Source organism: Carlito syrichta, unplaced genomic scaffold (genome assembly GCF_000164805.1).
Source record: "Carlito syrichta isolate Samal-C Ts95f unplaced genomic scaffold, Tarsius_syrichta-2.0.1 Scaffold308421, whole genome shotgun sequence".
In the NCBI taxonomy this organism is placed as follows: Eukaryota; Metazoa; Chordata; class Mammalia; order Primates; family Tarsiidae; genus Carlito; species Carlito syrichta.
Window position 1 is genome coordinate 225,189 of NW_007252517.1, and position 23,094 is coordinate 248,282.

Sequence of the window (23,094 nt, forward strand, 5' to 3'; positions counted from 1 at the left end):
TCAGGCTAAACAATGCTTACTGTTTGTCATGTACCAGACACTTATTTCCCTTAGTAGAAAACAAATATGATTAAGACACTGTTCTTCCCTTGGGAGCTTAGTATCTAATGATTCAGACAGGCCTATAAACAGATGAACACATTTACGCTAAAGCATTCTCTACTTTTCTATTTTCCTTTAACTTAAAGGAAGTTTATGACTCTGAAAATCCCGACACAATATGGGGCTGAGACGTGAACTTTAGTTAATAAACGTGAATGTTTTAATACTGCAGAAGTCTTCATTAAACCATATTTTTTTTGTAATGTGAAACTTTTGCCTCTCAGGAAATTTTATGTTTGATTTTTACATGAATGACAATAAAGAAACCACAAGTAAAGGCAACTTTTCTTCTTTGTTTTCAAGCTTAACTAATGAGGAGAGTTCATTTTGAACTGCAAAGTGGAATATACCTTGTTGGGAAATTGTTTCAGCCCTGTTAAATGTTTAAAGACATGCTGGCAGTTGGAGTTTCCATAATGTAATCTAAGCAGTCCTTTCCTGGGAAGGTTCCAAACTTGCTGAGTCATTAATTTCGCATGCCAGGTTAAAAAACAAATTCGGTCTCTAGAAAAGCAGGATACATGACCTTTCTGAGGAGGTGTTCAGTGCTTGAGTTCTAACTCTGTCTAATGTTGTCAGTAATTTCAAATGAAACGCTATTGGTATAAGAATGTGACAGATTCTCTGCAAAACTAAAGATTTTTAAAAAATTAATCTCTATAATCTTTATTATTTTTAATCTTTATTCCTGGCTTTAAAATTTAGCTTTCATCATTTTGTGTTCTCATATTATCATATTATCTCCCATCCATGATGTGGTATCTATTATACCTAAAACAGAAAAAAGACTGTTATGTTTGTCATCATCTATAATTTGCCAAATCGTAACATTTATATGCATCTGTCTTCATACCATATTTCACAACTATGAATTCTCACAAAAGTTCCACACCTATAATTTGATCCAAACTCCTCTAATGAGGAAAAGGACAATTCACAGGACTAGTGGCTAATATAAAACTATAATTTTTTTTTATAAGTGCATTCTCCTACATGTGCTTCTCATAGATACAGAAAAGGAAATTTTAAGTATGCTTTTCAAGTTTTGAGTCAATTTTTTCTCTGGGCATATTAGGGAAGCTGGATAAAGCAAAATGTAGTGGTTCTCTTTCCAAAGCATTTCAACTTGCCTTCTCTTTCCATAAAACAATCACTCTGCAGATTACCCAGCTTCACTGAATACATGGGGCCAAACTAGAACAGCAAGTAACAGTGGCAATTGATTTACATACAATTTAGTTAGCCTAATAAACCCAGTAAAACCTTCATAAGGGTTGATGGGTAAGAAATAATTTTCTCATTACTAGAGTTAACTTTAAAGGAAAATCTTATTTAAAATTCTAAAGTACTATACACATTATAATTCAATATAGAAGTAAGCAAAAAATTAATGAAGAATTTGAGTTGTTTATATATAATCAACATTTTAATGTGTAATAAAATCTCTTTACTGTGTATAGTAATGCATTTTATGCAGAAATGTTGGGTTATTTCTGTCAGCATTATGCTTTGAATTACTATCTAGTTTCATGTTGAAGTTATCTTAGAGTTATCTTAAAGTCCAAAGAGCAATGACATTTTTTTAATTATTATTTTTGTCAAGTACTTTTTTTTTTTACAGTTGTGGGGTAAATGTGAGGATTTACTACATAAATTGCAGCTGAGGTTTGAGCTTCTAGCAGGCCTTCTCACCCCCTGAGAGTAGACCCTGTAACCAGTGTGATGTTTTGTGCCCCTTATCCCTTCTCACTCCCTCTCTCCTTTAGCAGTGTTCAGCATCTGTTGTTCCCACCTTTGTGCTCATGTGACCAGTGATCAGTGTCTGCTAATAAGTGAGAACATGTGGTTTTCAGTTTTTTGTTTCTGTAAGAGTTCACTGAGTATGATGGTCTCCAATTGTACCCATGTTGCTGCAAAGGGCATGGTTTTGTTTTTCTTTATGGCTGTGTGACATTCCATCAAACAGTGTAGAAGCAGCCATACCAACATCTGTTGTTTTTCAACTTTTTAATTATAACCATTCTTACCGGTGTTATATGGTATCTCATTGTAGATTTGATTTGCATTTCTCTGATGATTAGTGAGGCTGAACATTTTTTCATATGTTTGTTGGCTGCTTGAATGTCTTGCTTTGAAAAGAGTCTGTTCCTGTCCTTTGCCCACTTTTTTTTTCTGTCAACTTATTTGAGTTCCTTATAGATTCTAGATTTTAGGCCTTTGTCGAATACATAGCTTGCAAATATTTTTTCCCCTTCTGTGGGTTGTCTCTTTACTTTCTTAATGGTTTCTTTTGTTGTGCAAAAACTTTTCAGTTTGACAAGTTCCTTTCTGTCAATCTTAGCTTTTGTTGCATTTGCTTTTGAAGACTTGGCCATGAATTTATTGCCTATGCCGATGTCCAGAAAGGTGTTCCCTAAATTTTCTATAGTTTGAGGTTTTACATTTAAGTCATCTATCCATATTGAGTTAATGTTTGTATATGGTGATAGGTAGGGGTCCAGTTTCATTCTTCCGTATGTGGTTAGCCAGTTTTACCAGCACAATTTGCTAAATAAGATTTCCTTACCCCAATGTGTGTTTTCATTGGCTTTTTTGAAGATGAGTTGGTTAAAGGTTCATGGTTTTATTTCTGGATTCTCTGTCCTGTTCCTGAGAACCAAAACCAAAAACAAACAAAAAATACAGTTTCACTAACAAAGCCACAAAAAATAAAATATCCCATCATCCACCTAACCAAAGAAGTGAAAAACCTTCACAAAGAGAGCTACAAAACATTGCTCAAAGAAATCAAGGATGACACAAACAAAAGAAAAAACATCCCAAGCTATCTATGTGTCTATTCCTGTACCAGTACCAAGCTGTCTTGGTGACTGTAGCCTTGCAGTAAAGTTTAAGATCTAGAAACATGCTGTCTCCAGGTTTGTTCCTTTTGCTGAGTATTGCTTTAGCTATTCAGGCTGCAAATGAATTTCCATATTGTCTTTTCTAGGTCTGTGAAAAGTGATGCTGGCAATTTGATAGGAATTGCTTTGAATCGCTAGATTGCCTTGAGTAGAATGGACATCTTCACAATATTGATTTTTCCAATTCATGAGCTTGGATTTTTTTTCTTTTGTTTGTGTCATCTTTGATTTCTTTGAGCAATGTTTTGTAGTTCTCATTGTAATGATCTTTTAGTTCTTTGGTTAGGTGGATGATGGAATATTTTATTTTTTGTGGCTTTGTGAATAGGATTGTGGTTTTATTGTTTGTTTTTGTGTTTTTGGTTCTCAGCTTGCTTTTTGTTGGTGTATAGAAATGAAGCTGTTTCTTGCACATTAATTTTGTATCCCAAGATTTTACTTCAGTAATTTATCAGTGTGAGAAGGTTTTTTTAATATACTCTTTAGGGTTTTCTAGGTATAGAATCATATCATCTGCAAAAAGGAATAACAACTTCCTCTTTCCCTATTTGGATACCCCAATTTCTTTCTTCTGCCTGATTGCTCTACCTAAGACTTTAGGAGAGGTGAGTGGCCATTCTTATCTTGTTCTAGTTACTAGCAGGAATGCTTCCAGCTTCTGCCCAATAAGTACTCTGTTGACTGCAAGTTTGTCATAGATGGCTCTTATTATTTAGAGAAATGTTCCCTCAATGCCTAGGTATTTGAGGATTTTTAATCAAGAAGGGATATTGGATTTTAATCAAATACTTTTTCTGCATCTAATGAGCTAATCCTGTGGTTCTTGGTTTTATACTTGTTTATGTAATCGATTGCATTTATTGATTTATGTATGTTAAACCAGACTTGCTTCCCAGCAATGAAACCTACTTGATCATGAGAGATGATCCTTAAAATATGCTGTTGGATGCAATTTACTAGAATTTTTTAGAGCATTTTTGCATCTGTGTTAATCAGGGAAATTGGTCTGTAGTTTTCTTGTTAGATCATTGCCATTTTAGTGTATCGGGATGATATCGGCTTTATAGAATGAACTAATTAGTATTTCTTCCTCCTCCATTGCCTAGAATATTTTCAGTAGGATTGGTATCAGCTCTTCCTTGTGTGTCTTGTAGAATTCAGCAGAGAAACCATCTGGCCCAGGGCATTTATGGCAGGGAGGTTTTTTTTATAACTGAGTCTATTTCATGGATTGTTATTGGTCTGTTTAGGGTTTCAGTTTCTTCCTTTGGAGTTTCAGTTTTGGGAGGTTATGTGATGCCAGGAGTTCTTCCATTTCCTCTAGATTTTCTAGTTCATTTGCATGCAGATGTTTGTGGTAATCTCTGATAATCTTTTGAATCTCTTCAGAGTCAGTTGTGATGTTGACTTTTCATTTCTAATTGTGTTTATTCAGTCTCCCCGCCCCCTTAACCTGGCAAGGAGTCTGTCAATCTTATTTATCCTTTCAAAGAACCAACTTTTTGTCTCATTGATTCTTTCTATGAGTTTTTCATACTCTGTTTCATTCAACTGTGACTTTATTTTAATAATTTCCATTTTTCTACTGAATTTAAGATTGGATTGCTCTTGCCTTTCCAGCTCACTTAGATGTGATGTTAGGCTATTTACTTAAGATCTCTTTATTTTCTTGATATGTGCATGCAGTGTTATAAACTTTCTTCTCGACATTGATTTCATTGTTTCCCAGAGGTTTTGGTATGTTGTGTCTTTGTTTTCATTGGTTTTCAGGAATCTTTTCTATTTCTGCCTTGACTTCTGTGTTAACCCAAAAGTCATTTAGAAGCATGTTGTTTAATTTACATGTATTTGTGTGTTTTGAGGGTTTCTGTTGGTGATATTTATTTCTATTTCTCTGTGGTCTACGAAGATACTTAGTATGATTATTACCTTTTGAAAATTGTTCATGCTTGATTTATGCAAAAATGTGATCAGTCTTGGAGTATGTTCCATGTGCTGTTAAGGAACATTCTGTGGTTGTTGAGTATTAAAGTCTCTGATTATAATTGTACGGGTACTGTGTCCTCTCTTAGTTTAATTCTAAATCTGTGTGCTCCTATGTTGGGTGCATATGTCTTCATGATGGGTATTTATTGCTAGTTGATTGGGCTTTTTATCATTATGTAGTGCCTTTTAGTGTCCTTTTTAAAGTTTTATTGGTTTAAAGTCTGTTTTGTCTGATATAAGAATAGCTACCCCTGGTCTTTTCTGTTTTGCATTTGCCTGGGAGATCTTTCTTCAGTCTTTTAACTCACACCTATGGATGTCCTCTGCAGTGAGATGGGTTTCCTGAAGGCAACAGAAGGTTGGATCATGTTTCTTTATCCAATTGACTACTCTATGCCTTTGGAATGACTTAGTCAGTCCTTTCATGTTTAAGCTAATTATTAACATGTTGTATTTTATTCCTGTTATATTGCTATTAAGGGGCTGCTTTGCATTTTAAGTTTGTATGGTATTTTAACTCTGTGTGTGTGCTTTTGTGATGGATGGAACCATTCTTTTGTTTCTGTGCTTATAACTTTCTTAAGCATATCCTGAGGTATGGTCTGGAGATGGCATATTCTCTTAGGGGTTGGATGTCTTGGAAGGATTTTAATTCTTCCTCATTATTGAAGCTTAGCTTGGTGGGATAGGAAATTCTTGACTGGAATTGCTTTCCTTTAAGAACGTTAAAGTTGGGTCCCCAGTCCCTTGTGACCTATAGAGTTTCTGCTGAGAAGTCTGCTGCAATTCTTTTGGGTCTTCCCTAGTAGGTGGTCTGACCTTCTCTCTAGCTTCCTTTAGGATTTTTTTTTATCATGCTTACCTTGTGGAGACAGGTTATTATATGTCTTGGGGATAGTTTTCTCATATAATAACTTGCAGGAGTTCTCTGAGTTCCTTGCATCTTTATAGTCACCTCTCTAGCAAGAGGGGGAAATTTTTTTGAATAGCTGTTGAAAGGCTTGTTCCATTGCGTTCTCAGTTTCCCCTTCTTTCTCAGGGATGTCAGTCATCAATATTTGGTCTCTTTACATAATCCCAAACCTCTCATAGGCTTTGCTCATTCTTCTAGAGCATTTTCTCCCTATTTTTGTCAGACTAGGTTCGTTCAAATATTTGATTCTTGAATGCTGAGATTCTTTCCTCTACCTAGTCAGTTCTACTGCTCAGGCTTGTCATTGTGCTTTAAAATTCCGGGAAAGACTTCTTCATTTCCAGTAGTTCACATTGGGCCTTTCTTTTATTGACCAGTTCATCTTTTATTTCCTTCACTGCTTTTGTTGCCTAGGTGATCTGTGCTACCATCTTCTCATGGCTTTCTTTCACTGTTTTTGCTACCCATAGCCTCAGGACAGGTCATTCTGTATGGGTTCCTTTGCTTGGGATCAAGAGGTCCTTTTGGGTGATGACTCATTAAGGCTTTGGGGATTGCTGGTATTTTTTCACTGGTTCTTCCTCATCTGTGAGGACAGAATCGTCTCTTTTTATTTTTTTGGTTTTGTTGGTTTTTTTAAGTAGAGGAGGTTGCTACTTTTGGAGTGGCTTTTGTGGGATTTATTTCTTATTTTTATTTGTATTACATATTTTTGTTACTGGGTGCTCACTGTTGTGTTGCACTTCTCTTTCCCTTTAAGGTGGTATTCCATGAGGTCCTGCCCACTTGGGCCCTTGCTCTTCTGGGTCTAGTTGCCCTAAGAGGCTGCCATCATTTGGCTGGTGCTGGAGGGTACCTGAAAAGTATCCTGTGATGTGGAGGCACAAGGGTTGAATTCCAAAGGAAGTTGGTTACCAGTATTTCTGGAGGACCCTCTGGAGAAGCTCTCTGCTGCCTCAGTCTGTGGTCTGGACTATGAGATGTATGGTGACTATGGGATTTGTTCTTCTCTCCTTCTCAAGGGCTGTATTGTCTCTGATGTGGTAATGGACTGTGCCAGTTGGCCTCCAGTCAGGAGGTGATGCTTGGAGGAAACAGCCAACTGTGATTGTGGCTGTGGGCTTTTTTGCTTGCCCTGTTTCCCTAGAGAAGTGTGCAGATGTCATAGGTGATAGGTGGGGTTATGGGAACTCCCAAAAATCCCGAGTCTCTGGGATTTTGACAGCAGTGGGAGGGTAAAGCTGGCTGGGAAGGGCTAGATGAGAATGAGCCACTCTCCAGCTGGCCCCACGCAGGCATGATTGGTTACCCCAGTGGGAAACGGGTCCCCTGGCCACTGTGGCCATGCTGCGGGGTAGCTGAACCTTTTCTGTTATACAAGGAGCTTACACAGGAGGAGAGGGATTGCCAAGGTGATAGACGTCGCCCCCACATCCTCTGGCTACTTTTCCCTTATCTTAGACTGTTCCACACTCAGAACTCAAAGTTTCTTTACACAGTAAACATTTTTCCTATGGGCTGGAACCGACTGGTCTGTGTTCAGATCCTCAGCTGTGAGCACTCAGTGGGGATTAGGAAGGTGGGTGGTGTCCCAGGCCACTGTGGCAGCACTGTAGGAATGTCAGAGCCATCTGTTGCCCAGAAGTGTTAGTGGAGGGAGAGGGGCATTACCTGGAGCTCCTCCTGACTTCCCTTTTCTTGCTAGAGACTAATTGCACTCAGAACTCAAAAATTCCTTTAGAAACAGGATCTCTGTTACAGCTTGTCCCAAACTGGAGCTGCCTGCAGCAGCAGAACCTGCTCTTGGGGGCAAGTGAAGGTGACTGGGCGGGGCTTCTTTCCTGGCCTGGAATCTGGCCACAAGTACTGCCTGAAGGGTATGAGTTCTCATGGTTTGGCCATAGGTGTTCAGAGCTCAAATGGGTTTCCAGCTCCATGTGGGCTTTGGTAACATACAGCTGTGCCATATCCACCAGTCCGTTTCCCATGTGAGAATGGAGTCCTATGAGGTTCTATGGGCCCTCCCAGTTTGTGACAGTAGCAAGCGCTGAGTCCTAATTTCCCACTCTCACCATTTCCCACATCCAGAAGCTGATCTCTGTTTCCGTCGTGAGCCAGGCAGGGAGGGGGCTTCCTGGCTTCTGAGATTTTTTAAAGTGTTTATTTCCTTTAAAATTACTAATTTCTGAATTTTTGCCTACACTGTAACTTGATACATTAAGCAAAAATACTGTAATTATGCTTTATGTCATACATGCCTTCAAATAAAACTTCTTCATATAATACTTGAAGTTTTAATTTTTTGGCTTAAAATCATAGCTGAATATTAATTATTAATGACAAAAATGTGTCACTGATTCTGAAAATCTTTAGGTTGTGGTTTGGGTTCACATCATTAGAAATATTTTTAAAAAGATGATTGCAGAATTACAGAACTAGCAGATCTTAAACACGCATGTAAACAATGATAAATATATATTACAGTTTATTGATATTATTCTGTAGGCTCTTGGTTTTTTACTTGTTTGTTTTACAATCTGTTATATATCAACAAAGTCTTTGTTTCACATTTTGACTGAAGAATGGATAAATACCCTGTAAGTACTTAGGAAATCACCAATAGTGACCCAGTCCTCCTTGTTTTTGTTTTTTTTTTCTTGCCTTTTTATAGTTGCCTCATTATAGAGAAAGAACATGCAAATATGTGTGTATGCTCCCAAAATCATAAAACTGAAACTGCAAACAGAACCACAGAAAGCTTCCCCACTCTCTTTTCCAAGGTGTTTTTGTTCTTTAGTAAATTTAAATAACCCAAACAATTTTCCAGCAGTAAATCAATTTCTACATGAGAAGTTATGATGCATGCACCATGTCTCACAATTTTAAAGCTTCACTTTTTCATTTAGAAATATATGCCATATTGAAAATAATTAATTATACTTGGGATTATAAGCAAAGTATTTCTGGTTGGATTGCTAGCTGATTTTAAATTTTAAAATGTCACAAATGGTAGGAGGGCACTCTACTAATGCTGTTAAAGTCTTAATTCCTGACACTATAAATTATGTAGTTTGTGAGTTGTTATTCTGTACCAAGGACACATGTGACTGTATAAATCTTCCTATTTCCTGAATCTGTGTGTAGTAGAGTCTCTGGGTCACAGTGTAACAGCTGATGTTTTTTCTCTCTAAGCTTATAATATTTAAAAATATTTTATGTAATCCTGCCTTGAAGCCAAAAAATGAAATAACTTCTCAAGAGTAATTCTGGTTAGGATATTTTATAGCAGTGTTTGTGTGAATGTAATCATGTTGAATGAGAAGAAATCATTCAGTGTATCAGTTTCCCTTGCCCTTCTAATGAATTTGCTCCATGGTATAGTCAATAGTCCTGTGTAAAAATGGCTCTGTTAGCACAGGCTAGAATTAAGTATCTTAAATTAAGGAAAATAACTTTTCATAGGATTTTCCAAATCTGAGAACATTTAATTCTAAGAAGGTGTGACATCAGGCCATCTTTTATTCTGAGTGTTGAAACTTTCCAACTATGGAAAAATATTATTTTCATTCTAGTCTATGCTTAAAACTGACCCATTTTCTACTGTTACTAAAGGACACTAGAACAAGGACCTAACCCTCTAACCCTGTGCATTTAATTATCGTTAATTGCTGCTGAAATGATTCAATATATTCATAATTCTCATTTGGCAATCCTTTGACCTATCTTTTTATGTTCCCTGGACTTCTCTGTAAGAGTTGAACCTTTCCAGAATAATTATGTTGTATAATTTTCTTTATGGAACTGCAATTGTGAATGTAACTGTAGACATCCTATGAAGAACCTCATCTCGGTTTCTTTTTACTGCCACTAGCAAATCAAAGTTTCCCTCTTTGGTAATTTGGTAATAAGTTGTATTTACCTTTAGGTGCAAATATGGATTGAAAGGAATGGATTGTATGTAAATCTGATTTTTTGTTTTATCAATAAACATCATAAATTAGAAATTAAATGAGCAGGGTGATAATACTAGGAATCTGGAGGCAAACAAATAGAGATTCATGTTTTGGCTCCACTATTTACTGGCATTTGATCCAAAGGAATGTAGTCAAACTTATGAGCTTAGGTGCCTCAACTGCAGATAACAATGCCTATTTTTAAGGCATCTAGCACAATTATTATTATAGAGTAGGAACTTAATAAATGACATATATATTTATGGCAGCTATTAAAAAGTAATTTAATTTATCTTTTATTCTGAAGATTCCTAAATACATTTATTTTGATGATTCCCAAGTATATTTCCATGATATTGAGAGCTACCATGAAATTATCCAAAAACAATGAAAACACAGTTGATTCAACTAACTTAATTTTTATAAAGCTATACAGTGGGCAGTTTAAATAATTCCAAAATGAGAGACAAGAGTGCACAGAGATATAAGCAAAACATCAATATTTATGTGCCTCATATAGTCCATTATTCCTGTTTTTCAATAATAAAAATGATACCATAATTCTGATCTTTTACTTTTTATATGGTTGAGGAATAATTTGAAATTATATTTTTTAATTGAGATAATCCCAAGGAACTATGGGCATTTTTAGATGAGGTATTATGTAAGACAAATGAGGGCATTTATTTTCATCTTCTATCTTTATGAACTGCTTGCATTTTCTAACCATGCACACATAATACTCTAGAAAATGTCAACAATGTAATATGCACAGTTTTTATTTGCTCTCAACATTATATTTCTGTGCTAAACCTAATTAATCTTAAGAGCAAAAAAGTATTTGAAAGACCTAGAAATCAGACTCAAATAGTCTGACCTTCAATTCTCTTCTTTTCCACACAAACAATGTAACTCAAATAAAAAATAAGGGTCCCCTCCCACTGTGGGAGCTTTTGTGTCCTCTCAATAAATCCTGCTTTCATTAAAAAAAAAAAAAAATGAGAGAAAATTTAATTAACAGAAACATAGCATTATTTATCTCATATTCTAAAGGATCCAACTATTACATACAATGATAAAATTAGATTTTTAAACATATAAATGTATAAATCAAGCACTCTCTCACACCTTTTTGTCTTTTACTGTTTTTTAAACATGTAGCAAAAGTCACCATCAGAGTCGTTTATTGGTCGAGAGAAGAGGTCAAATTCTCAGTCATACATTGGACGACCAATTCAGCTCGACAAGATTTTGATGTCTAAAGTTAAAGTACCGCACACGTTCGTCATCCACTCCTACACCCGGCCCACAGTGTGCCAGTATTGCAAGAAGCTTCTCAAGGGGCTTTTCAGGCAGGGCTTGCAGTGTAAAGGTGAGGATGACTTTTGTCACCAACCAGACTTTGATCCTCATCCTTCTGAAATGACTAATTCTTGATATACAATTTCTCCTTCTGATGACTTCTTGGTTTTGTTTGTTTGTTTTTGTTTTAAAAATCATCGGATTAGATTGCAGATTCAACTGTCATAAACGTTGTGCATCAAAAGTCCCAAACAACTGCCTCGGCGAAGTGACCATTAATGGAGGTAGGTAAAAGATCTGCAGTCATGCAGTGCTTCTTTCCTATTAGAGAGTGTAGAGATTATATCGTGTTTTGTTTTGCTTTGTTTACTTTTTTGGCATATTTTCAGTTCAGATATTTTAAACTCATCCCAAAGTAAATTACAGTGTGAGTTTGTTCCACTTTATTAGAGAAAAGCATGCATGGAATTTGATAAAGCCAAAAGGCTGTCTTCATCTTTACATGGTGAACAGGTAGTACTGAAAACTTGGATATTCATACTTTATTTCCTAGCTTTCTTGTTTTATACACTGGTTTGTGCAGAAATGTGTAAGTTGTTGGAATGTCTACAAGTATCACTCTCAGTCTATTCTCCTTTGTTCTTTCCGTTCCAAACATCTTTAATAACAAAAGAAACTTTAAGTCAGCCAATTTAAAACATACATATTGTGTAAATTAACTTTGGATGACCCTGAGAAAAATTTTATATCTTAAGGGAATCGCTCACATTTTCTTCCCAAGTCATATTCTAATGGGTTGCTATCAAAACATTTAACTTAGAAACCCAGAATAACTTTTTCCATGGATAGTGGGCAGCTTTATACCTTCAGTCTGATATCAGTTTTCCAATTCCTCTGGAAAGAAAAGACAAGAGAAATACCAAGTTGAATATTTTTGTTGCTGAAAATACTGAAGAACAAATTATTATCTTTGCTCTAGAACTTTTTTCTCTAGAAGAAATATATACTGCACCTAGAAGAACAAGCAGGGAAAGCTCTCCAGGAAAACATTCTCACATTGGTTTCTGCCTTGGAAATTCATGAGTTAGCTGCCAAAATTGAAAGCTTGGCCACCTTCCCACTTTCTGTAGCATGTGGTATTGACTTTGTTCAAGGCCAGGGAATGTCAGTGTATACTTGATAACTATAACTAAGGGGAAACAGAGCAGTTTTTGATGTTGTTGATTACTTTGGAAGTGTATTTTCAAAAAAATCTGGTAAAATGTGAATTTTCCAAGCTTGGCAGGCTAGGGTCTTTGATCAATCTATTTTCTAATTTAAAAATGAGTGTTTTGTGTTAGTAGGTAATTATATTTTTTTTGCATTACTATCAACTGCATAACAGGGTTCAATATTAAACTATTATACTTACTTATATACTTATATACTTATTATACTTATATACTTATATACTTATATACTTATTATACTTATTATACTTACTTATATTGTAAGTATATAAGAGCTGTAACTACATGACCAATTCAAAATGTTGGAATCCATGATTTTAAAAGTGATTGCAATAGTAAGAATCAGTGACCTGAATCTTCTTTCATGTGAAAGTGTCCTTCATTCCCTTTTGTATGTCTTTTTCCCCACCAGGATCGTGTTACTAAAATACGGTCAGTTTTCTGGTAACTTGCCCCTAGTGTCACTTTGTGTCCTAGCACTTTGCTTCTATCCTAACCTTGGCATCCTTCCAAGGCTTTGCATTACTTTTTATGTTTCTAAGTTTAGGGACCCAGAAGACAAGCATCTGCCTATAAAAGTACATATTCATTCTCTCATAAATTCAGATACTTATGAACTGAAATTTAAAAAAGGAAAATGAAAGAAAAGATAAATTCTTCACGGGACTACTTTTTTTTTAGGACTTCCAATTGATTTGATTCAGGATCACCTAAGATTCTCTTAAGCCCTACCTCTAGGATTCCAGGCCTATCTTCATGGGTCATAACAATTTTCTAGATTTGCTCAGCCCTGGGGCAGAGTCTGATGTGGTCATGGAAGAAGGGAGTGATGACAATGACAGTGAAAGGAACAGCGAACTCATGGATGATATGGAAGAGGCAATGGTCCAAGATGCAGAGATGGCGATGGCAGAGTGTCAGAATGACAGTGGGGAAATGCAGGATGCAGACCCAGACCACGAGGACTCCAGCAGAACTATCAGGTGAGAGCAGCACTTGTAGCCTCAGTCAAGCAGCGCAGTCCCAAATATTTACTCTTTAAAGCTTTTTGATATTTTACTCTATTATAAAAGAAATCTGAAATGTGTTATTTAATTTCTTTTTTTAAATTATAAAGATGTGGGGTACAATTCAGTGTTAGGTATACAAACGTTGATTATGCAGGTATCCTTGTTGATGAGGTATGCCCCTCCCTCCCCTAGCAGTTTCCCTTAACTGCCACTCCCACTCCCCCCCCCGATAGTTTCCCACTACTGCCAATCCTTTTCTTATAGTATTATAATTGTTCAAGGTCAGCTTGGAATGAGAACATATGGTACTCTGTTCTTTATTTCTGTGCTAGATCGCTGAGTTTGATTGACTAAATCCATCCAAGTGGCTGCGTAGTCCATATATTTGTCCTTCTTTATGGCTACATAATATTCCATTGTGTATATGTACCACATTTTTTATCCAGTCCAGCTTTGATGAATGAGCCATGTTCTGTAGATGGGAGCCTTTGGAATTGGGCGGTCTGATTCCCTGGGAGAAGTATAGTTTGCGCCCATCCTTTCCTAGCCTAGCTCCATTCATTGACCCATTTTCTTTTGCATGTGAAGGGTACTTAGGCTTGCCATCTACAAGTTTGCTACTAACTTAATATTAATTCAAAACTCATTGTGTGGAAATACAAACATCAGGATCAAACTCAGCAGACACTATCTATTTTATAGCTGGTTTCTATTACAAATATCACAGTCTGCACTTCACTGCTCATGATTTTATTTTGGAAGTGTGTGTAACTGTATATCTTTTTTCTAGTTATCCACACTTTTTGATTATTAAAGGATCTCTATCTTTTATATCAGAAGTTGGCATGGTGTGACCACCAGGTTAAATCGGACCACTGCCTGTTTTATAGTAAAGTTTTATTGAAATTTACCGATGCTCATTTGTATTGTCCCTGGCTGCTTTTGTACTACAATGGTAGAGTTAGGTATTCTGCAACGCTTAAAGTATTTATTATCTGCTCCATTTACAGAAAATCTTTCCCAATCTCTAATTTATATTATAAAGCACATTGAAACCTTTATGTCTGCTTTTTAAGTGTCATATTTATTGACAAATTGTTCATGAGAGTAGAGCAACAAAATGATTTTTTTCCATTTGATGGCATAATAAATATTTTAAAAACACTGGAAATATTAGTCTGATGACCCAGCTGTTTTTAAAAGATGTATGTTTCTTCTGTAGCAAAGGGCTTACATGTGAAGTTGGGGAATGCTTGCATAAATGCACGTGGTGAGGAGGCGAGAAGGGATGGAAAAAGGAAGAAAAGGGCATAATTTTTAATGAAATTATGCAGAGATACTAAAATTCATGTGAATAATATAATCTGTAAGTTACTGGTATTATGCCTAAGCTATATAATAAATAAGAAAATAAGCTTTCATATGTGATTCTGAATATTGTGGCTTCAGTACACTGGGAAGTAATCTACCTGATGTTTATCTGAAATCTGAACATCATATGGTTCAACCTGAAAACCGAGAACCTTCTTATCCAACCTTGGGAGTTTTTAAAGTGCACAAATAAAGTGCCTCTGACTCTTCAGAGTAACCCACTTTCTGAACCATGGTGCTCTGACAATACATGGGATGTGATTTTTTTTTTAACTTTTACTTTTCATTAGCTGGAAATAAAGTTTTATGCATGAAGATATCTGTACCCAAACCATTTCTTTCCTAAAATATTTTGACTTTTCAAGTCCATCAACAAGCAACAATATCCCACTCATGAGAGTAGTGCAGTCCGTCAAACACACAAAGAGGAAAAGCAGCACCGTAATGAAAGAAGGATGGATGGTCCACTACACCAGCAAGGACACACTGGTAAGATATGCAGCAGTGTCCTCTTGCCTTGCTGGCTTTCGAGGAGCTGCTAATGCCCTGTGAGGACTGTGGGATGGCCGAGTGACTGGGAGTAAACCTCAGCGAAGGCCTGTCGTCGGTCAGGTGGAGCACATTACAGGCCCTGGATCAGATGTAGTTGAGCAAGCAACAGAGTTAGGGGGAAAAAAAATGTAGAAAGCAATTTCAGGCAGACAAAATCACTTACCTTGATGATATGAGGTAACTGCCAAACAACTTGAATGTCTACATGTCATGAAAGCCACAGTATGTGCTTTCAGACTGCTTCCCTGTGATTTTGAATTTTAAAAGAAACACTGAATTTTAGGGAGAGAATAAACAGTGATACCTGTTGTATACATCTTAAATCTTTAACCAAGTGTTCATGGAAGAACTATCCCTTTCAGGAATGTAGTAACCCTATACTTTGAGTCTGTTCACATCTCCAGATTTTTCTACTACTTGATGAGTAGGGTTGTGCATGTATGTAAGAGAGAAAAACTTGATTCATGTTTCAAAGTTAAACCAATTGACAATTGGTAATAGGCTACTACCAGTTACTAGTAATGCTTTTCTTGTCTCTTCATATCTTTAGGATCCCTATTATTTATTTAAAGACACATCGATAACCTAATTGATTTATCTGTCATCTCTGCTGGAGAGAGAGGTCTTACATGACTTACTATAGGACTCAATACTATCTAGTTCTTCCTAGACATGGTGTAAAATATTTAAAGTATATTTATTATATTTGACTGGTCTGAGATTGGTTCTAAAAGAAACCAAGAATAATAGAGCTTTATAAGATCAAAGTACACACATACAGACCCTAAAATCATGAAAGTTATACCTATAGCAAAGAAGGATCCGATCACCAAATTGTAGTAGTTAAACCAGTAGTGACCCAAAGAGAAGGTAGTGTTAGTTATTTGATACATGACTCTGATGTTCATTGGTGCCATGGAGTCCCAACAAAATATTCTTTGCTTTTGTTTTGTTTTGTTTTTGAGTTGGAGTTTCTTTTGCCCAGGCTGGAGTGCAGTGGCACACTCATGACCACCCCGGCGTCAGCCTGCTGGGCTCCAGTGATCCTTCCGCCTCAGCCTTCCAAGTGGCCGGAACTACAGGCACGTGCTACCATGGCTGGCTAACTCTTTTTTTATTTATTGTAGAGATGAGGTCTTGCCAAGTTGTCCGGGCTGGTCTCGAATCCGTGGGCTCCAACAATCTATTCGTCTCGGCCTCCCAAAGTGCTGGGATTACAGGCTGAATCACTGAGCCTAGTCAAAATAGTCTTTTGTTCTGTAGTAACATTTAGAATTCTTCCATCTCTAATGGAAACCAGAATACCTGGCTGGATCAGCATATTTCTATGTCTTAAAATAATAAGCATGTATAAACATTGTATCTCCTAGCCTTGTTTTATTACAGACTACAAGCTCTTCAAGCAGTCAAATACTTTTAAAAATGGTACTTTCAGACCAGGCACAGTGGCTCACATCTGTAATCCCAGCACTTTGGGAGGCCAAGGTGAGAGGATTGCCTGAGCCCACGGGTTCAAGACTAGCCTGGGAAACTTGGCGAGACCTCGTCTCTACAATAAATCAAAAAATAAGCTAGGCGTGGTAGCGCGTGACTGTAGTTCCAGTTACTTGAAAGGCTGAGACAGAAGGATTGTCTGAGCCCATCAGGTCAAGGCTGCGATAACCATGAGCGTACCACTGCACTCCAACCTGGACAACAAAGTAAGACTCTGACTCAAAAAAAAAATTGTGCTTTCTAGTTATTATGTACATACCGTCAGGCACCTTATCGGGTGCTAATACAACATCTTCCTTATTACTCTCTGATGTTAACGCAGAAACCTCTCGCATAGATTTGCTAGTCAACTTCTAGAGTCTGAAACTGAGTGTGCGCCTTCTTGTTCCAAAGTCCATGCACGTTCCACTATCAAATCCTATTTCTCCACTGGGAAAATGCATTTATTTGTATCAATCTTGGGTATTTTAAGTATTTTTTTAAAAAAGACCCTGAATCTAGCTTTTGTTTCAGCGGAAACGGCACTACTGGAGATTGGATAGCAAGTGTATTACCCTCTTTCAAAATGACACAGGAAGCAGGTACTACAAGGTAAGGGTGGTTCGTTCTTTGGTTGTAGTCTCATGCTTCCTTTTGCTCTCTTATGGGAATGTGGAGTATCAGAAATACAAAATACAGACATGACGATTCGTGTGCTTCCTTCAATAAATATTTTTTCTTCTTACAAATTTATTGAGCGTCAGGTTGTTACCTTTTGATTCATCTGGGAACTTCACATTTCCCTGGGGAGTGCTTCTGGCACTATAGAATGGTGGGGAGTGGGAGAGAGAGGAAGAATAATTGAATATTTTAGCAGAGATGTGCAATTTAACTAAAAAAATTAGTGATCACATTAGATCAGCTAAAAGTAAATTCCTGAATTGCACTACATCCAGTTTACCGCTGGGGGTTAAGAAACAGTCTCATTTCTCCATGCTTGCCAATATTCACAAAGAACACTTTCCTTTAGAGAAAAAGTTGGCAACACCTTTCATTCTGTCTCTTTACAGTAAATAATACGGATGTGGCATAACATATCACCCAAAAAAACATCACTCCAAAAAAGTTCATAGTGAAAACAGTAAATACTTGTCCTTCAAAATGAATGAAGACTGAGGCATAATTGATCCAATTCTCCATGGCCACATTACATGGCTGTCCAGACAGATGAACCTCACTCATTTTAAAATTAAAATTTTATTTTTAAAGTTATTATATCTTAATCACTCCATAGTGTATGGCAGACAATGTAGTGATTAGTTTTTTAATATCAAAATTATCTTAAAAACTATATTTTAAAACCAATCTCTGTATTTTTTCACTTAAACTTCATTTGGTTTTATTATTGCATTAACGTGTATTGAATCAACTTATATTATTTATTTAGGTGCCTTAAAGCATAATCAAAATTTTAAAATAGCCATGTATACCTAAATGCATTTTAAACTGTTGTGATTCTTCCTGTTATAACAGTTATCCTTTATATTCTAAATCTTGGATCTTGATGGATCTTGATGAAGATTCAAAATCAGCCACATGAACAAAATAAAAAAAGTCACTTGCATCTTCTAAAGAAGGAAATGATGAGGCTTCCCATAGTAAAATTATTTTTAATTTTGTTTAGTAATATTCTGCATTTTATAGTTTGAAACTGTGTTATATAAATGACGCTTGTTTGTGATATTGTTTTGCACATGTTTCTGACATGGATTTTATTTGAAAGTTTGCATACTTTTGGTAAACTATATTTCACACACTCTTTCTTTCCCAGGAGATTCCTTTATCAGAAATTTTATCTCTGGAACCAGCAAAAGCATCAGCTTTAATTCCCAATGGGGCCAATCCTCATTGTTTCGAAATCACTACAGCAAACATAGTGTATTATGTGGGAGAAAATGTGGTCCATCCTTCCAGCCCACCACCAAATAACAGTGTCCTCACCAGTGGCGTTGGCGCCGATGTGGCAAGGATGTGGGAGATGGCCATCCAGCATGCTCTCATGCCCGTCATTCCTAAGGGTTCATCCATGGGTTCAGGAACCAACTTGCACAGTAAGTCTGCCAGGCTGCTCACTAGCATGAAGCTTACTCATCTGCCTACCCCTGGCTCAGTAAACATCTGCCCTGCCTTCCCAAAAACAGAATGAAGAAAGAAAGACTGCTTGGGGATGATTTAGGTTATTGGAGAACAGAGGGCCTCTACATAAAAACTGCTGCATATTTTAACATTTTTCATTTGTTACATCATCCTATTTATTATGTTTATTTTATATTAACATTTGTAAACTCTGTATATTAGGCAATTACAGACCCCTAGAACTATTCGTTGTAAAAGGAGAAGTAATCTAGACAGCTTGATCTTGGCATGGAATGCCAGAGTCTTGCTATTTGCAAATCTGAATGGATGTGTTTCTTCAAAACCACTTAACCTGGTGCAGGGTATTTGATGTGTAGAGTACATGGTAATTCTTGATAATTTTATCCTGCGAGGAAATCTCTGTTTATTAGTAGGATGAGACAGAGTTTCCAAAATGTGATCAGGATCAAGTATTGAGGATGAATTTTACAAAATAAATTTTAGAGGAATAGCTGTATGAAAAATGTGAGTTTAACTTTTATTAAATTAACCTGTTTTTACATTATAGTGTCTTATCCATTGATCTTTCACTATCTTTTAAATTTATTCCTATAATAGAATTATATATGAATATATATTAATAGAATATGCATACTTATTTAAGCATTTTACATGAGATCTCTATTTCAATGCCTAAACAACCCCAGCAGGTAGATGTTAATAGTTTGCCTATTTTACAGGTGAGAAAATCAGTGTTTCTCTAGAGAGATTAAGTTGTCTAAGCTTATGCTAGAGTGTGAAGTAGAAAAGTCAGTATTTGAATACAAGTCCTTTTGACTCCAAACTCTAAACTAACAAAATATTATTTTCCAAAACCAAGTACTGAGTGAATCTGTAATTTTAAAAGGAAAGAAATATTCTAGTAGACATTTTCCTAGAAAAATCAAATTGCTGGGGTTCATTTAAAACTATTTCTGCAGGATGATTTGTAAGCATACTTTTTTTGTTTTGCTATTACCTCTCTTGCTGATTTCTTATGTGTATGTTTTTTCACATACGTTTTCAGGAGATATTTCTGTGAGTATTTCGGTATCAAATAGCCAGATTCAAGAAAATGTGGTAAGTATGAACCTACTAACAGAAAATGTGGTAATGTGATTGTTGGAAAATAAGAACATCACAAAATAGACATTTAGCTAACATTCTAATGTTTTAATATTTTCTAGAAAATAAAATGGGATCCTTGGATATTTTTTCCATAAAATTTTAGAAGCATTACATTACATAGATTTTGTTAGTGATTTTTCTATAATCTATTCTGTAATGTAGAGCTAAATACCTATTCATCGCAGATAGGAAATTAAAATGTAATGCTGGATTTTTCACGTTTGCCCTTCTTGGTATTGGAATTTTAATGGTTGATATTGCACAATAAAATAAATACACAAAATCAAATAAATTTCTTGACTTCCGTTCTCATTCCTTGGTTGCTCCCTAGGAGTGCTGGCATATGACAAGGAGATGCAAGTGCTGTTATAGTCATTTGTATGTATCGAGGGGACCTCAGGAAAGCTCCATAAATCAGATTTTATGGGTCAATGTTCTAGCATCCCAGATACCTGCGCCATGTAACTTCATCCCTTCAGCTCAATTTTTGACACGTATAGATCAGACATTATAAAATATTTTATATTCTGTCATATGTTTGCTTTAAAATACTTTGTCCCCATGGCAAGTGGCCAAAAGTTAATAAGGCCTCTCCCACCTCATCCTCAGACCTTTTACTGTCTTTTGCTTGGCTTACTTATGACCAAAAGAAAGCAGTTTATAGCCTTACTCACACTTAAAAAAATTGTAAAAAAATAAACTTTATGAAACTCTATTCATCACTACTATATCCTTACAACCTGTTCTGGAGTGGCATAAAGTAAACAGAAAAGCCAAAGATGAATTAGAAAATTAGGGAAACTTCATAGTGAAGGTTAGATCCATTCTTGTGCTGTCAATCATGAAATAGATTGCTAAAGACCTGCAGGTTTCTGAAGCTCTTGTTTAGCCAGAGAAGACTTTGGGAAATACAAGTTACTCTGTAAGTCTCAGGAAATTCCTAATAGCTGTGGGGTTGTTCCACCCTGTTCAGCCACTGTTGTGCACTGAAAATTCTGGGTCAGCCAGTGAGTGGGCAGAGAAAACCTAAAGAACACTTCTTATCAGATGGAGTAGCTTAGACCCAGAATGAAGTATTACTACATTCTCTTGTCTCCAGATAGCCTTGAACTCATTCTGTGGATACTTTTAAGGGATCACAAGAAAATCTGTGGTTGTTTTTTAGAGGCAAGGACAAAGGAAATGGGTATATGGGACAGAAGGTAGGCTTTGATGTAAAAGAATTTTTTAAAAATTAAGTCAGAGTGTGAGAGTGGAGGACAGACAGAAAATATGATAGGGTTTAATCGGAATATATAAAGAAAAAAGTGTTACTCTTGTTTTCATGAGCATACTTGTTGGATCATAGACTATAATGCAAAGAATAAAACCCTGCTTTTATTCAGCAATTATTATTTCAAAGAGAAAAGATTATACTCTTGGAACTTGCTTCCCCCAGAAGTGATAGAAATGGAAGAATTTAGCTACTTCATGGATGAAAATTTCATAATGGGCTGTCATTCTGTAGTGTCCCTGGCTCACTCACAGTGATTCAGCTCCCCTCCCTTTGGTTTCCTGTCATCTGTATGTGGGTGACTAGTAAGAGAGCAGCCTCTCGATTCTAGCCTTACAGGGAGAAGTGGTTGGAATCAGGACTCACACAGACAAGTGATTGGGAAGTATGATTATTTAGTGAAATTTCTAAACAGCCATTGCAAGAAGGAAATTTCTTTTTGAATACTTATAGCAAATGACATTGTGTGGTTTGAAGTCTTATTTTTCTCTATGAAACGTATGTGCTAGCACATTCGAAAACCTCTGCCACTTAAGATCAGAGCAGTTTTCAAAACATTACAATATTACGTTAATTAGGGAGTATGTTTTAAATATTATTGTCATGTTGCAGATTTCATCTAGCATTTGCAATTAATTATTTATTTGTAAAACACTTAATACTATTTATAATATATTTATACAATTGTATCATTTATTAGGACTAATGCTTTGTTCTACCTTTTGTTTCTTTTTCCTTGGATTTGCACCCTTAGGACATTAGCACAGTGTATCAGATTTTTCCTGATGAAGTATTGGGCTCTGGGCAGTTTGGAATTGTTTATGGAGGTAAGTTAGTTCACTAAGTCTTTTTCTTAATTTAAAAGTTTAACGACCAGGTGCAATGGCTCACACCTCTAAACCCATCACTTTCGGAGGCAGAGGTGAGAGAACTGCCTGAGCCCAGGGGGTCGAGATCAGCCTGGCCAACTTGGCAAAATCTTGTCTCCACAGTAAATCAAAAAGTGAGCTGGGCATGGTGGTGCAGGCCTGTGGTTCCAGCTTCTTGGAAGGCTGAGGCAGAAAGATCGTCTGAGCCCAACAGGCTGAGGTTGTGGTGGCCGTGAGCGTGCCGCTGCACTCCAGTCTGGGCGGCTATTTTTGTTTGCAAAAGTAATATTCTCAGGAAAAACAAAACAAAACATAAAAGACCAGACGTATGTATGTATCTGTGTTTTACCTTTTTAAAAATTTATCTTGAGAGAGCCACAACTTGGAAAATTGATATGTTTTGAAAGACAAAGGTCTCACGCCTAAAGCATTTGTTTTGCTTAAGTATAAACAAGCTCTATACACAGTACTGAAACAGTGTGGTTTATTTAGACAAAATAGTGAGAAAACAAGGAAGTTGTAATTTGTAAACAAACTAATTCTATTTCCTTTAGGCATATTGGATCAGAACTCTATAGAAGTCCCTTCATGTTACTTAGACAAAAAACTTCCTTTAACTTTCCAATGTCTTTAAAATGTATCTCTATCATTAAGACTGGATTTTTTGCCGGGCTTGGTGGCTCAGCCTGTAATCCCGCGCCTTTGGGAGGCTGAGGTGAATGGATTGCCTGAGCCCGCGGGTTCGAGACCCACCTGGGCAGCAAGACCTCATCTCTACAATAAATCAAAAAATCAGCCGGGCGTGGTAGCGCATGCCTGTAATTTTGGCTACTCGGAAGGCTGAGGCGGAAGGGG

General features: G+C 36.5%; 1 protein-coding gene across 2 annotated transcripts in view; it reads left to right on the top strand.

Annotated features, from left to right (window-relative positions):
- The window catches only part of PRKD1 (protein kinase D1), a 142,263-nt gene that overhangs the window by 70,192 nt on the left and 48,977 nt on the right, over window positions 1-23,094 (top strand). For both annotated transcript variants that reach the window (XM_021716227.1, XM_021716226.1), the window contains 8 exons: window positions 11,019-11,229; window positions 11,366-11,443; window positions 13,167-13,371; window positions 15,135-15,258; window positions 17,329-17,406; window positions 18,626-18,905; window positions 19,997-20,049; window positions 22,125-22,197. In XM_021716227.1, the coding sequence (XP_021571902.1) occupies window positions 11,019-11,229; window positions 11,366-11,443; window positions 13,167-13,371; window positions 15,135-15,258; window positions 17,329-17,406; window positions 18,626-18,905; window positions 19,997-20,049; window positions 22,125-22,197 (1,102 nt within the window). The remainder of the gene's footprint in view (window positions 1-11,018; window positions 11,230-11,365; window positions 11,444-13,166; window positions 13,372-15,134; window positions 15,259-17,328; window positions 17,407-18,625; window positions 18,906-19,996; window positions 20,050-22,124; window positions 22,198-23,094) is intronic.